Source organism: Puma concolor, chromosome B2 (genome assembly GCF_028749965.1).
Source record: "Puma concolor isolate L17-30 chromosome B2, mPumCon1.1.hap2, whole genome shotgun sequence".
Classification (NCBI taxonomy): domain Eukaryota; kingdom Metazoa; phylum Chordata; class Mammalia; order Carnivora; family Felidae; genus Puma; species Puma concolor.
Window position 1 is genome coordinate 102929344 of NC_141671.1, and position 12497 is coordinate 102941840.

The 12497-nt window shown below is 39.3% G+C and overlaps 1 protein-coding gene across 11 annotated transcripts in view; it reads left to right on the forward strand.

Annotated features, from left to right (window-relative positions):
• Positions 1 to 12497, forward strand: part of RFPL4B (ret finger protein like 4B) — an 82480-nt gene that overhangs the window by 43239 nt on the left and 26744 nt on the right. For 5 of the 11 annotated variants that reach the window (XM_086707627.1, XM_086707629.1, XM_086707626.1 and 2 more), the window contains exons 2-5: positions 2384 to 2671; positions 3646 to 3826; positions 4403 to 4586; positions 9652 to 9767. Coding sequence is in view for 2 of the 11 variants with exons in the window: in XM_086707636.1 (XP_086563762.1) it covers positions 9709 to 9767 (59 nt within the window). In the remaining 9 variants the exon portion in view is untranslated. Of the gene's footprint in view, positions 1 to 2383; positions 2672 to 3645; positions 3827 to 4402; positions 4587 to 9651; positions 9772 to 12497 lie in introns of all 11 variants that reach the window. The other 6 variants (XM_025925335.2, XM_086707633.1, XM_086707634.1 and 3 more) reach the window with 4 other exon arrangements.

A 12497-nucleotide genomic window follows, 5' to 3' on the forward strand; every position in this document is an offset into this window, starting at 1 on the left:
AGTAGAGGCAGGTGCTTTATTTCATGGCTCTATACTCCCAGGTTAGCTCTAAAGGAAGAAATTAGTCTCTCTCTCTCTCTCTCTCTCTCTCTCTTCCCCACATTTCCTCCCTCCCCTCCCTTCCTCTCACCTCTATTTCTCCTTTCTTGCTGTCTTCTCACTTCTATTTCCTGCATTGTTATTTTGATCTTTTCTAATAAGATAATGGATTGCTTGGTTCTTTGTATTAAATAAGACCGAGAGACTTGTAAAAGAAACTTAGTTAAATTTCCATTATTCCACGTCATAAGAAAGCTCTTCTAGGTGCAGTAACTTCTACAGTTTCTGCTTCATGTTTCAAATGTTATGAATCTGCAGCTTATCCCTGCCCATAACGTTGTGTCTGGATGGCTCCACCCCTCTGTGGAGTCTTTTCTTGGTGGCCTTGTGTCCTTTCACCAGGTGTCATGGATTATTTAAGTCCTGTGGGCAGGCATTTAAACACTCAGGGTGCCTTCAGACATTTATTTTTTTTCTTTAATTCGACCATGTGCTGATCACCTCTTATCAAGGGGAAGAAGATACACATATAAATGGGGGATGCATCATCGAACGATGGTGACATAATTAATAATGACACTTGAACAGTAATTCTTGAACATGTCCCTGGAATGCCTTCCCCACAAAATTGAATATTGGGAGAATGGCATGTTAATTCCCCTTCAAAAAGCCATGAATGAAGACTACAATCTTAGGGGCTAGAATTAACTTTATCTTGTCTGCCTCCCTTCCTCTCTTGCTCCCTTCTTCTCTTCTTTCCTTCTCCCTTCCTCTCTTCCTTCTTTTTTTTAAATTTTTTTTTAACGTTTATTTATTTTTGAGACAGAGAGAGACAGAGCATGAATGGGGGAGGGACAGAGAGAGAGGGAGACACAGAATCGGAAGCAGGCTCCAGGCTCTGAGCCATCAGCCCAGAGCCCGACGCGGGGCTCGAACTCACGGACCGTGAGATCGTGACCTGAGCTGAAGTCGGACGCTTAACCGACTGAGCCACCCAGGCGCCCCCTCTCTTCCTTCTTAAAAAAAATCTGGACTGGGATCTCAGCTGACAGCTCAATTAAGTGAAGTGAGCAAAGATTTCCCAGCTGTTGCCAACTCAAAGGGAGTTATGTCCATAAAGAAAAAGCAGTCTTTCTAACCAGAAAGCACCAAAGATCTTGATCGTAGGCAGCACGGATCAGTGCAATCACAGGCATGGACAAGGAGTCAAGAATTTCTCTACATTGAATCTCTCTGTACAGAATATCTCTACATTGTGCCTTTAGAAAAAAACGGAAAGAAAATATCTGGCTCGCAGAGAACTTGTACTGAGTAATGAACTATAACAGTGCTCAGCAGAGAGCAGGTGCTCAGTAAATACTTGTTTGCTGAAGTAACGTTTGATTTGAATGGACTCTAAAATGCCTTCATCTGACTAAGTGCCGTCTTACATCAGCTTTCTCAGAGTAGTGTTTCCATACAGGCAAACCTTCTAATCCCCAGTAAAAGAAAAGATTACATAAATATTCAGTAACTTGAAGTTTTAAGTAAATGCCCAGTGTCCTACCTCTAAACATGTCTGCAGATGATCTTGGTTTGCTCCCTGGAGAAGAACCAAATACTTTAGATAAGGGGGGAATATTCTCTCTGCTTGTATAGACGTGGCCTAACTTAAAAATAAATGTTTAGTTAAGATGATCTCCAGCTTGACCTTTCTGAAGGCACGGGAAGCTGGCTTGATCATAGCTGTCCATGGCTATAGATTGGAATGTCTCAGTGTAGGTGGAACAGTGTTCTCAAGGGAAGCCCTTCCTCATTTACTAGCTGGGTATGTTAATACCCTTTGGTATTTACCTCAGTCTTCAACAAGTCAAAATCTGTGGGGTAATATATACAGTCGATAATTCTTAAACCAACATAATACACTGAGATGCTTGTAACTGATGAGTGAGTTAGGCTCAGCCTTCAGCACTATGATTAATCATATAAATTTGTAAAAGGTGCATAATCGTAGCTACTGAGAGAGACTGCTGACTGTGCTTACAGAATGTGCCTATTCCCTCCTATTTTCCTGGAGTCTTCTAGCTCAAAAGCTTTTGGGTTATGGATAGGTAAGTTGCGTTTATCAAGAACCAGTGGAAGAAGTATGATGTTGGTATTTAAATCTCATCTCTCATTTAATATTGGGGAAACATCTGCCCTTCTCTGAGAATTAATTTCTTTATCTTATAACAGTGCAACATCAGGGGCTGAGTGAGATTTTTCATGTTGTCCCAGAACCATCAAAGACTCAAAGCTGGGAATATGTACCCCAAATTCTAAGCCCCAGGAACCACAGCTACTGAGATCTGCTATCTCTTTGCAGGGCTTGAGAAGGATTATCCAGCAGACCTGGGGTTACTACTCCATTGTCTTTCACCTCCTCCTGATATTTAAAAACAACAACAACAACAACAACTGAGAAGAGGAGTCTTTTGAAGGAACAAAGTGTTCACTTTCTCTCTTCATCTCCTCCATTGAAGGAAAGAGAAGGAGGTCCAAGAGAATCGTTCATAGACTTGGGAGTGGCGAAGGAAAGGCAGACTGACTCTTTATTCCCTGGTTGAATATCTGCTTATATAGCAGAGCTGATGAACTACCTCTGAGCTGTCAGGTGTGTAGGTAGGGCGTTTATAGAGGTGATGTACGTGCACTTGCATGTTGGGGAGGGGAATGTCAGGTGGAGATGTCATAAGATTTCTCATCACTCCCCCAGTTGACACGCACCCCTTTCCAAGATATACTGAGATGGTTCCACATGTACTTGTTGCAAGCCTGGGAACTGACCAAGTAAGTTAGACTGAGTTTGGGGATAACTGTCTCTAGAGGAATCCCACAGTAAAGGACAAAAGCATGTGACATGACAATGCTAGCTGGGGTCAGCCAAAGATGTGGACAAAATTAATTAGGAACTTCCAGTGCCCAGAGTTGTGGGTTGGAGGGGGCATACTGGAGAGCATGAAGCACATTGGAACCACAGGTAAGCAGGGAGGTATGCAGCCTTACTCTGCCCTGCTCCACCTCTAGAGGAGATAGTTCTGGAAAGAGGAGAAAGAGGGAAACTGATAAAGACCGTGCCCCTGGCTGGGGGAAGGGAGAAGAACATGATGAATTAGATGTAACATTAAGACTTAACCAAATAAACCCATGGACTAGGGTTAAGATGTGTGTGTGTGTGTGTGTGTGTGTGTGTGTGTGTGTGTGTGGCAGGGGTGGAGGGGTCGGTCTAGCATAGATGGGGACAGTTATTGGAAGAAAATAAAATGGTTTCATATTTATAGTCTAATGAGTTTAGACTTTTCAATACCCCTATTTGCCTTCTTGTCCACGGTTCATCCTGCCAATCTCAAAATATAGTCTCTCTCACAGTCCAGTACTGTTTGTAACATATTTAATATGTGATTCCACCTCCCCCTCACATCTCAGTTACATAGATCCTTGAGATTTGTGTCAAATCCTACCTCTTTCCAGAAGTCTTCCTTAATAACCCCAGGTCCATTTTCCACCCTACCTCTTCTCCATTGCCCTCTGTCATTTTGGCATTTTCTTTTGGATCCACCCTTGCGTTTTTCATTCTTTTCATTCCAGTGGACCACACACTACTTCGGGACTTCATGTAAACTCACCTTCAAAGTATTGCCACATGTTGCCAAGGACAACTGGTTGAGCCATTGCCGCATTTGGCGAGCCATGCGGTCTAAAACTTGACAACAGCAGCCCATGGGAGTATGTGTTTCTAAATTGCACAAGGACTCTGTCAGCTCACCAGGTGTGTGCCTGTGAGGTGATGAATGCTCAATGCTCAGCAGGAGCATCTTTTCCTAAGTTGTATAAAGGTGACCCCGCACTTTTTAACTATCCCTTGCCCCCACCCTGGTCTCTCTTAATTTCAAATTCTTTTGTACATGGCTGACAAATCAATTTCTTTTTTTTTACCTGAGGGAAATTTCTTTTTGTACATAAAAAAAGACACCCTTAAGGGCACCAGCAACATCACATATATTGGGTGTTTCTGTAGAGGGGCTGAGCAGAGACTCAGCCTGGACATACAGTGAAATAAAATCTTCCTAGCACCGTGATTCTCGAACTTTAATGTGTACACAAATCGCTATCAGATCTCATTAAAAGGCAGATTCTGTTTTGGACGATCTGGGTGGAGTGTGAAATTCGGCATTTCTAACAAGTGCTTACGTGGTGCTAATGATGCTAGTCTGAGGACCACACTTTAGCAAGCAAATTTCATTGAATTCTCACAAAGATCCCTATGAGGTAGGTTTTATTCTTTTCAAAAAATTTTTTTAAAGTTTGTTTATGTATTTATTTATGTATGCATTTATTTCTTTAGAGAACAAGCAGGAGAGGGGCAGAGAGAGAGAGAGAGAGAGACAGAATCTGAAGCAGGCTCCAGGCTCTGAGCTGTCAGCACAGAGCGCAACAACGTAGGGCTGGAGCTCACAGACAGCGAGATCATGACCTGCGAGATCATGACGTTGGACACTCAACTGACTGAGCCACACAGATGTACTGAGGTAGGTTTTATTCTTAATCCTACTTTATGAATGACAAAACTGATAGTTGAACTGATTAAACAATTTGTTCAAGCTTGCATAGCTTATACATAAAGGAATAGGGACTCAAATTCAGTTCTGATTCAAGCAATAGCTCTCTCTTTTTTGTTTATTTATTTCTGAGAGACAGAGAGAGAGAGGGAATGAGAGGGGCAGAGAGAGAATCCCAAGGAGGCTCTGCTGTCAGCACGGAGCCTGACATGGGGCTCAAACCCACAAACCGTGAGATCATGACCCCAGCCAAAGTCGGATGCTCAGCTGGCCGAGCCACCCAGGCACCCCAAGCAACCTCTTTTAAATCACCATGGTGTATTCCCTGTAGAAGGGTCAGGACAGAAGAGAATTAACTTCAGGAAGGAATTCTGTTCAGAAAGTAAGACAGGCAAACTTGGTAGTGGATTGGCCTTGAACTTCTCAGTTGAGTTGGTCAGGGACTGCTGCGCTACAAGAAATGGAGTATGGGGCAGCAGGAACAAGAGGTTTGGGAGTTTGAAGGGTTGAGGGCAGCTGCAATGGGCCATGTGCTGGGGAATCAGCAGGAGGGAAGTTGAGTGGATTGAATTTGCCAAAGTACCAAATCAGTTGTTGCTAAACTCCATATTAGAATCACCTACGCATGGTTTTTTTAAAGCTTTCAAAGCTGAGGGCATACCCCAGACCAGTTAAACCACAGTCTCTGGGGCTGGGACACAAACATCAATATTTTCTGAAGCTACCCAGGTAATTGCAAAGTACAGAATTTTGGAGAACCACTGCTATTGACTATTTGCTTCTAATATGAAAGGGGCACAGTCTTTAATTATTCATAAAGAGCCCAAGGAACACTGAAGAATGGTTTTGGGTTTTGGCATGGTTCAGGGTTTGGCAAACTTTTTCCGTATGGAGCCAGATAGTAAACAAAATGTTTTAGGCTTTGTAGGCCAAGAGGCAAATTTGAGGATATTATGTAAGCGCTTATGTAACAAGAGAGAAAACAGATTTCCACAAATTTTCTGATGAAATTCAAAATTTTACGGATGCTAAACTTGGAATTTCATATAATTTCTATGTGTGATGAACCATTATAGTTCTTTTGATTTTTCTAACCATTAAAAATTTAAAAAATTATTCTTAGTTTGAGGGCTGTACAGAAACAGGCAGCAGGCTGGATTTGGCCCCTGAGTTGAAGGGTTGAAATTTGCTGACTCATGGTATAGTTAACGATGTACCTTGATGAACCCAAGGAAGTCCTCAGACATGTGTATTTAAACAAAAACATCAGTATTGAAATGAGTGCTGTACCTGACTAGCAGTAAAACTAGCCTTTGGAAAATCATTATCCTTTCTGAGGACAGTGTGCAAATCAAATGACAACATTTTGAGACAAAGTCTACTTTATCCATATTTTTCATCATCATAAATTAAAAATAACTGGTTGAAAATATGGCTACACTATAGTCTACTGCATACAATAATATGCTTTGTAAATGATTCCAATACTTTATTTCTAAAATATCTTATGAAAAATGTAAATAGGATTTCAATTTGACTTAAAAACAGCTTGTGTTTAATCTAATGTCCACTCTTTCCAGGCCCTGATTTGCTAAAGAGCCCTGGTTGCAGAGTATAGCCCTCTTGGGTTTCTATTCTGTGTGTTTGGATGTAGGGATTATAGGTCAAAATTGCCATTTTATGGAAATGCTGTCTGTGTCATTAGGTAGATAGTCTGAAATGCATTAGAGGGTTATAAAAATCACTTTTTTTTTTTTACCCCTAAGTGAATTTCAAGGATTACTTAACTCCTCCAAAGTCACACATCTGGTAATGATCAGGGAGAAACTTGAACCCACATCATCTGACTCAGACTGCAGATTTTTATGCTTAGTCCATTGCACCACTCACACTTCACAATATTTTGCAAAAGGAAAAGCTGAGCCCTGCAGACACCATGTGTTAGAAGGTGTTGTGCATCTGGTCTGTTCGCTCCAGGCACCAGAATTTTTCACTGGTGTCAGGGGTACTAACTGGCTTAAATAGAGCACGCGTGCTCCCTCTCTCTCTTTAATGGCCCGATGCATCCATTTCTTTATTTTTATTATTTATTTATTTTTTATAATCTGATATCTCTTTTTCATAATGGCTGTTTCTATTAATTCTGAATAGTAAAACAAAAATATGATGAAGTAAAAGAATAATTATATTTATACTTCAGAATGTGCTATGTCCATTTCCCCAGTTAAATGTAAATACGTATAAACAAATTTAAAAGCAATATAAAAACACACAGATATAGATATGACTATAGTGTGCTTATGATGTTCATTAATCAAACCCTACTTGTGTCTCCTTACATGTTTTCTGTGCTATTCGTGGGCTATTTCCCATGAGTCACTATCAGTTGTCCTTCAAGGGCAGCAATGTGGTTAAAAATGGTCCTTTTGTTGCCACACCAAGGTCTTGTAGTTTAACAGTGTCATTTCCACTTAAATAGAAGTTATGTGTAAATTGGCTAGGCTACTTATTTCATACTCCCTTGTTTTTCTTAAAGTTTTTTTATCTTGAAAACTACTAGCCTGAGGAGCTAAGTCACGATACAAAAAAATGATTTTAAGTGAAAAGATATTACACTTACATAAAAAGAACACTTGGAATGTGCTTAAATTTGGTTAAGTACCTATATTGGTTAAGTACCTCTTAGGACATATACTCATATTACTGAGTATGACATAATTATTAAGAGTTATGTATACAAATGAATTTATAATGGACTATGAAATGTTTTGTTAAAATGTGGATTATTTAAGCAAGATGAAAATGATAAATTCTACACATAATACAGTCATCAATCTGACTGTATATATTAACATGGAAACAAACTTATACACAAAAGAGACTGAAAAAAAATAAACTAAAATGTTAACTAAGGATATATCTGAGGGCTAAGCTTACTGTTTTTTATCTTCTATTTTTACTTATTTCCCATGTGGAGCATGTATCACTATTCTAGAAATCTTTACATTCATTTTAAAAGAAATCCTATTGACTGATTCATTATCATAATTACCAAATATTTTATTATTCTGGGTTGTAACTGCTGTTACTCTATTATCTCGAGGCATTTTATAACTAGACCGCCCTGAATTATTGCATTAATAACTTCAGATAGTTTCTCATTAGCAAAAAAAATACAGTTAAAAATTTTAAAGAGAGGAATCTTAGGACCTGAAGTTCTAAAAATTATGCTTGTAATACATTTAGTTTAGTTTAGTTCATTTATTTAGTTGGGTTTTTTCCCCCATATGTATGAAAATGTTCAATGCTGGTAGAAGTTACCAGAAAATAAAAAAAACTCCTTCCCTTGAGTTTGTCTGCCTTGAGAATTTGCCAGGCGTTGAAGGGAGCCCTCTGCTGTTAGCTATATTTATTACAGTAAACTTTGATTTATATTGTTTTATGTCCTTCCTTGAACCTACTCAGGTTTTTAATGTTTCTGTTATGATTGTACATTTCACATAACAAAGAAAACATAAATTCCACGATGCCAGCTGGCACAGTTAATAATCCGTCAATTCTGCCCTTTTTGAACTATACCACAGCATCGGAACATCTGGCAGTTTCCAATTTCCATGTTAGAGTGGGGTTTTGACCTCTATTTCACTTTCAAATGGGTCTCTCCGGCAGAATAACTCTGCTTTCTCCATTAACTTCACCGCTCACACCCTTGACAGTGCATGTGAGGCTTTACACCTAGTGCTTTAGAAGGTGCTGTGCACTTGTCAGAGGAAGCTACCGTTCTGCTCTGCTCCCTTAATCGCCTTTGTTCATTGCTCCTATCCATTAACTACCAGCGCTCCTCGAATCTCCCTCTTTGGGCCTTTGGTTTTTAAAAATATCTTCCTCTGTTGCGTCTGAAGGCTCATCCACTTCCACAAGCCTAGTTATCAGTCTGAACTAATTGCTTCATCTCTGTCCTCTCCAGGGCCCTGGAAGAGAAGCAGGCAACAAGGGGCCTTTGGGTGCCTGGTGCATGAGCACAGTGGTGTGTGTGTGTGTGTGTGTGTGTGTGTGTGTGTGTACACATAAAATACGGATAAAAAAGATAGAAAAATATATCTCCTTGCCTGTCTCCCTTCACTGGCATCAGGTAATCTCCACTCTCTGGGACTGAACTCTTGGGAACACGTTTCTTCAGCACCTGTGATTCTGAGTTTGCCCCTCTGCTTTTCTTTTTTTCTAGCCTCTTGCACTGTTTCCTTCTATCTGCTCTGCATGTTCTTATCACAGGAGTCTTCCTAAGAAACGCGTCTTTAACCATTTCCCTCTCCTTTGAACATACCTTTCGTGCTTCTCTGTTGCTGAAAGGTTCAGTTTCAAATGTTTCACCCTGATATTCTAGGCCCTTTAAATTTTGACTTTACCTCTCCAGCCGAATATCTTGCTCCTAACAAGGCTATTCCAGCAGGCCGGCTTCCTGCCTCCCGCATTCTCCGTCCAGGTCTTCCGTTCTTACGCTAGTGTGGTCTCTTTTCAGTCCTGTCGAAAATGCTTTCTTTCAATGTACTTGTCCAAATCCAACTCCCATTTGAAACACTCATATTTCCATCAACTTTTTCTCGAATAATCAGGCAACATGGATGTAATCTTTTCTCAGCTACCTGTTCAGCATTTATTATGAGTTCCATGCATTAGAGTATTTTGTGGCATTTCATCTGATGCTAGTGTGTATTCTCTTGGGTGCTCTTAATTGTTCCTTTTATATCTTGTCTTACTCACAAGACTATATCTGTGCATATGAGGATAAGAATATAGTCTGGTATTTCACAGAGCGGTACCATGCTGGGCTTTATCAATTGCTTAAACGCTGGGCAATTCATTTCCTTCTTCTGTAAAATGGAAATAATGATGCTTCTCCACCTATCCCTTTTTGACACTTGAAGCTAAAATGAAATAAAGTGGGCAAAGGCTTCAAAGCTTTAAACTCAAGTATTACCACAATTATCATGATGCATAACCTCTCTTTTTCCCCCTGAAATACCACCTATTATAGGGTCATGGAATTTCCTTCTGAGGATAGAGTTAACCACCAAAAAGGGTCACAGCCATCATGGGAACAGACACCGTCTCTCTGAAGGCGCATCAGATCTGCCAGAGTAAAAGACCAAGGTCAGTATCTTCAACTCAGGTCTTCATTTTTCTCATCCATAGATGTTGATAGTGTCTATTCACATTCACATCAAGGCTCTTGTAATATTAGTCTGCATTTACTGTTTATACTCCAGCAATCTTGGGTCAAAACTCACAAGTATACAGAAATTTCTTTCTAAAAGTGACCAAGGACGTCCTAATTATTTAATGGAATAGCTGCTCTTCATCCTTACCTCCTAGGCCTTTCTGTCACATTAGATGCCATTAAGTATAGTTGTAAAATAAGGTTTGAAGAAACGGAGATGTTCCAATACAAGAGATCATGAAGGAGAAGGCAGATTTGACTGTATTAGAGTGGAAGACATGTCTACATCAATAATTTAAAAAAACAAATGAAAAGGCAAACAAAAAACTTGGAAAATCTTTGCTTTGTCTTTGACAACCCTATTAATTAATATCCTCAGATTAAAACCTTAAATAACATGGGGAAAGATAAACACTGTAATAGGAAAATGGGCAAATGTTACAAACATACAAATCACAGAAGAGAAAATATAAATATCACATGTATAATGCTCAACTTCACTAATAACGTCAATGGCTAGTTTTAGGTCCCATTTTTTTTTCCTCTTTGAAATGTTGCAAAGTATATTAAACTTCTTTTGAACAGGTTCTGTAAAAAATTCTGATTAACCTGCCCAGAGTCCTTCATGTTGGACCCAGAATGGTGGACCTCGTCTGGCATTGTACTTGCCTGAGAGAATCAGCTGGGCACAAGTTTTCCTTTTTTCCCAGAATGTAATGGGGCATGTGCGTCCTAACACCAATCTTGAAAATAGCATTATTTCAAAGGCATGTCTATATCAACTTATGCCTTTAATAAAGTGTATCTGCCATCTCTCCTCCAATAAAGAATAAAATCTGAGAATGACTGATAAAATCGTGCCCGGTCTTGTTGAGAGAATGAGTGATGGGTTGTTTAAGAAGGCAAAAAACAAAAAAGGAAATTTCATTTCCATCTAAACACTGCTTTGTGTCTACACTGTAGGTTTGTATCCTTGGTTCAAGGTTACAGATCTTCCCAATGATACATTAGCTGTCAAATATAAAGTCTTAGGCCATGTTGCAAGAGCATTCTTATTGCCTTGAACATTCTTTTTTTCCCCCTACTATATTAAAAAATGCCCTTTGGGACATGGGTCTGGAAAAGTATTCCTTTTTTTAGAGCTACTAATTTCAAATGGAACTGACATTGCAACGATCCTACAAATATTCTCTTCTGTTCTCATAAATTAGGCACCATTATCGAGTGTAATGTGCCAGACATTTTATATACACAATTCATTTAATATTATGATAATGCTAGATAGAATAGGGTGTTTTTGGGTTTTTTTTTGTTTTTGCCTTTTAAAAAATTATCTATCTATCTATCTATCTATCTATCTATCTATCTATCTATCATTTCACAGAAGAAATGTAAATTCAATGTAGAATCCATGTCTCAGATAAAATAAATCACTTAAAGTTTAAGCTACGGAGACGCCTCCTCTCAGGTGAGCTCAAGTTTGTCTGGCTCCAGAGTCCACATTTTTCTACTTAACCTCATTTTTTGCTGTTTCTTTTCAATTCTGAACTTTCATACTATGTTTAGCTTAAAATTAACACAAAGCTTATCATGTATCCTCAGCGGTAATTGATTGGTGTTCTGTTTAAGGTGCTTTGGAATTCTGTAGATTGTGGGGGTCTTTTCTGATGGTTTCCACTGACCCTATAAAATGATTTACCTACTGCATTTGGAAACATCTAGAAGCTCTTATCAATCATGAAAAAGTTGAAGAACTCCCATTCTGAAAAGAAGAATAAAATTGAGCATCTGCAGCATCTCAGAAAGCAGAGTGATTTTAGGCCGGTTATGGTCACAGCAAGATCACTGTTATGAAATTTATTTTTATCTTCTGAGTTCTCAGGGGTATTTATGGCAGGCTTGGACAGAAGTCTTATTAAGGAAGATTCCTGTCTGGCCATCCATGCAATTTATTTTGAATGCTCTGGCTTGACTCTCCCTTGGGAGTTATCTTTAGTGTAGAGATTCTAGTACTATTTGATTTAATGATGTTTGGACATGGTGGGCTGCCTAATCAGTACCAGATAGAATACAAGGAAAATTTTCTTCCTTTTTCAGAGCTCACAGTTATGGCAGGGGATATGCCTCTGCTGGGTTCAAGTTTTGGCTTTGCTACTTGATAGCTACGTGACCTTGGCAAGTCAGTTGACATCTCTGAGCCTCAGTTCTCTTATCTTGTATAATAATAATAATACCCATAGCATTGTTGTACAAGATGTAAAATAATAAACATAAAAGCATTTTTTTAAACTTTAAAACTACTGTACACAGGGGTGCCTGGGTGGCTCAGTTGGTTAAGCATCTAACTCTTTCGTCTCAGGTCATGATCTCGCGGTTCGTGATTTCAAGACCCGCATTGGTCTCTCTCCTGGCAGTGTGGAGCCTGCTTGGAATCCTCCTCTCTTTCCCTCTCTCTCTGCTCCTCCCCTACACTCTGTCTCTCAATAAATAAATAAGCTTTAAAAAATAAAAGTATCGTACACAAAGATAAATAACTCACTTTAAAAATGGACAAGTGATCTGAATAGACATTTCGTTAAAGAATACCTACAAATGGCCAATAACTACATGAAAAGACGCTCAACATCATTAGTCATCAAACCCACAAGGAAATACCACTTTGA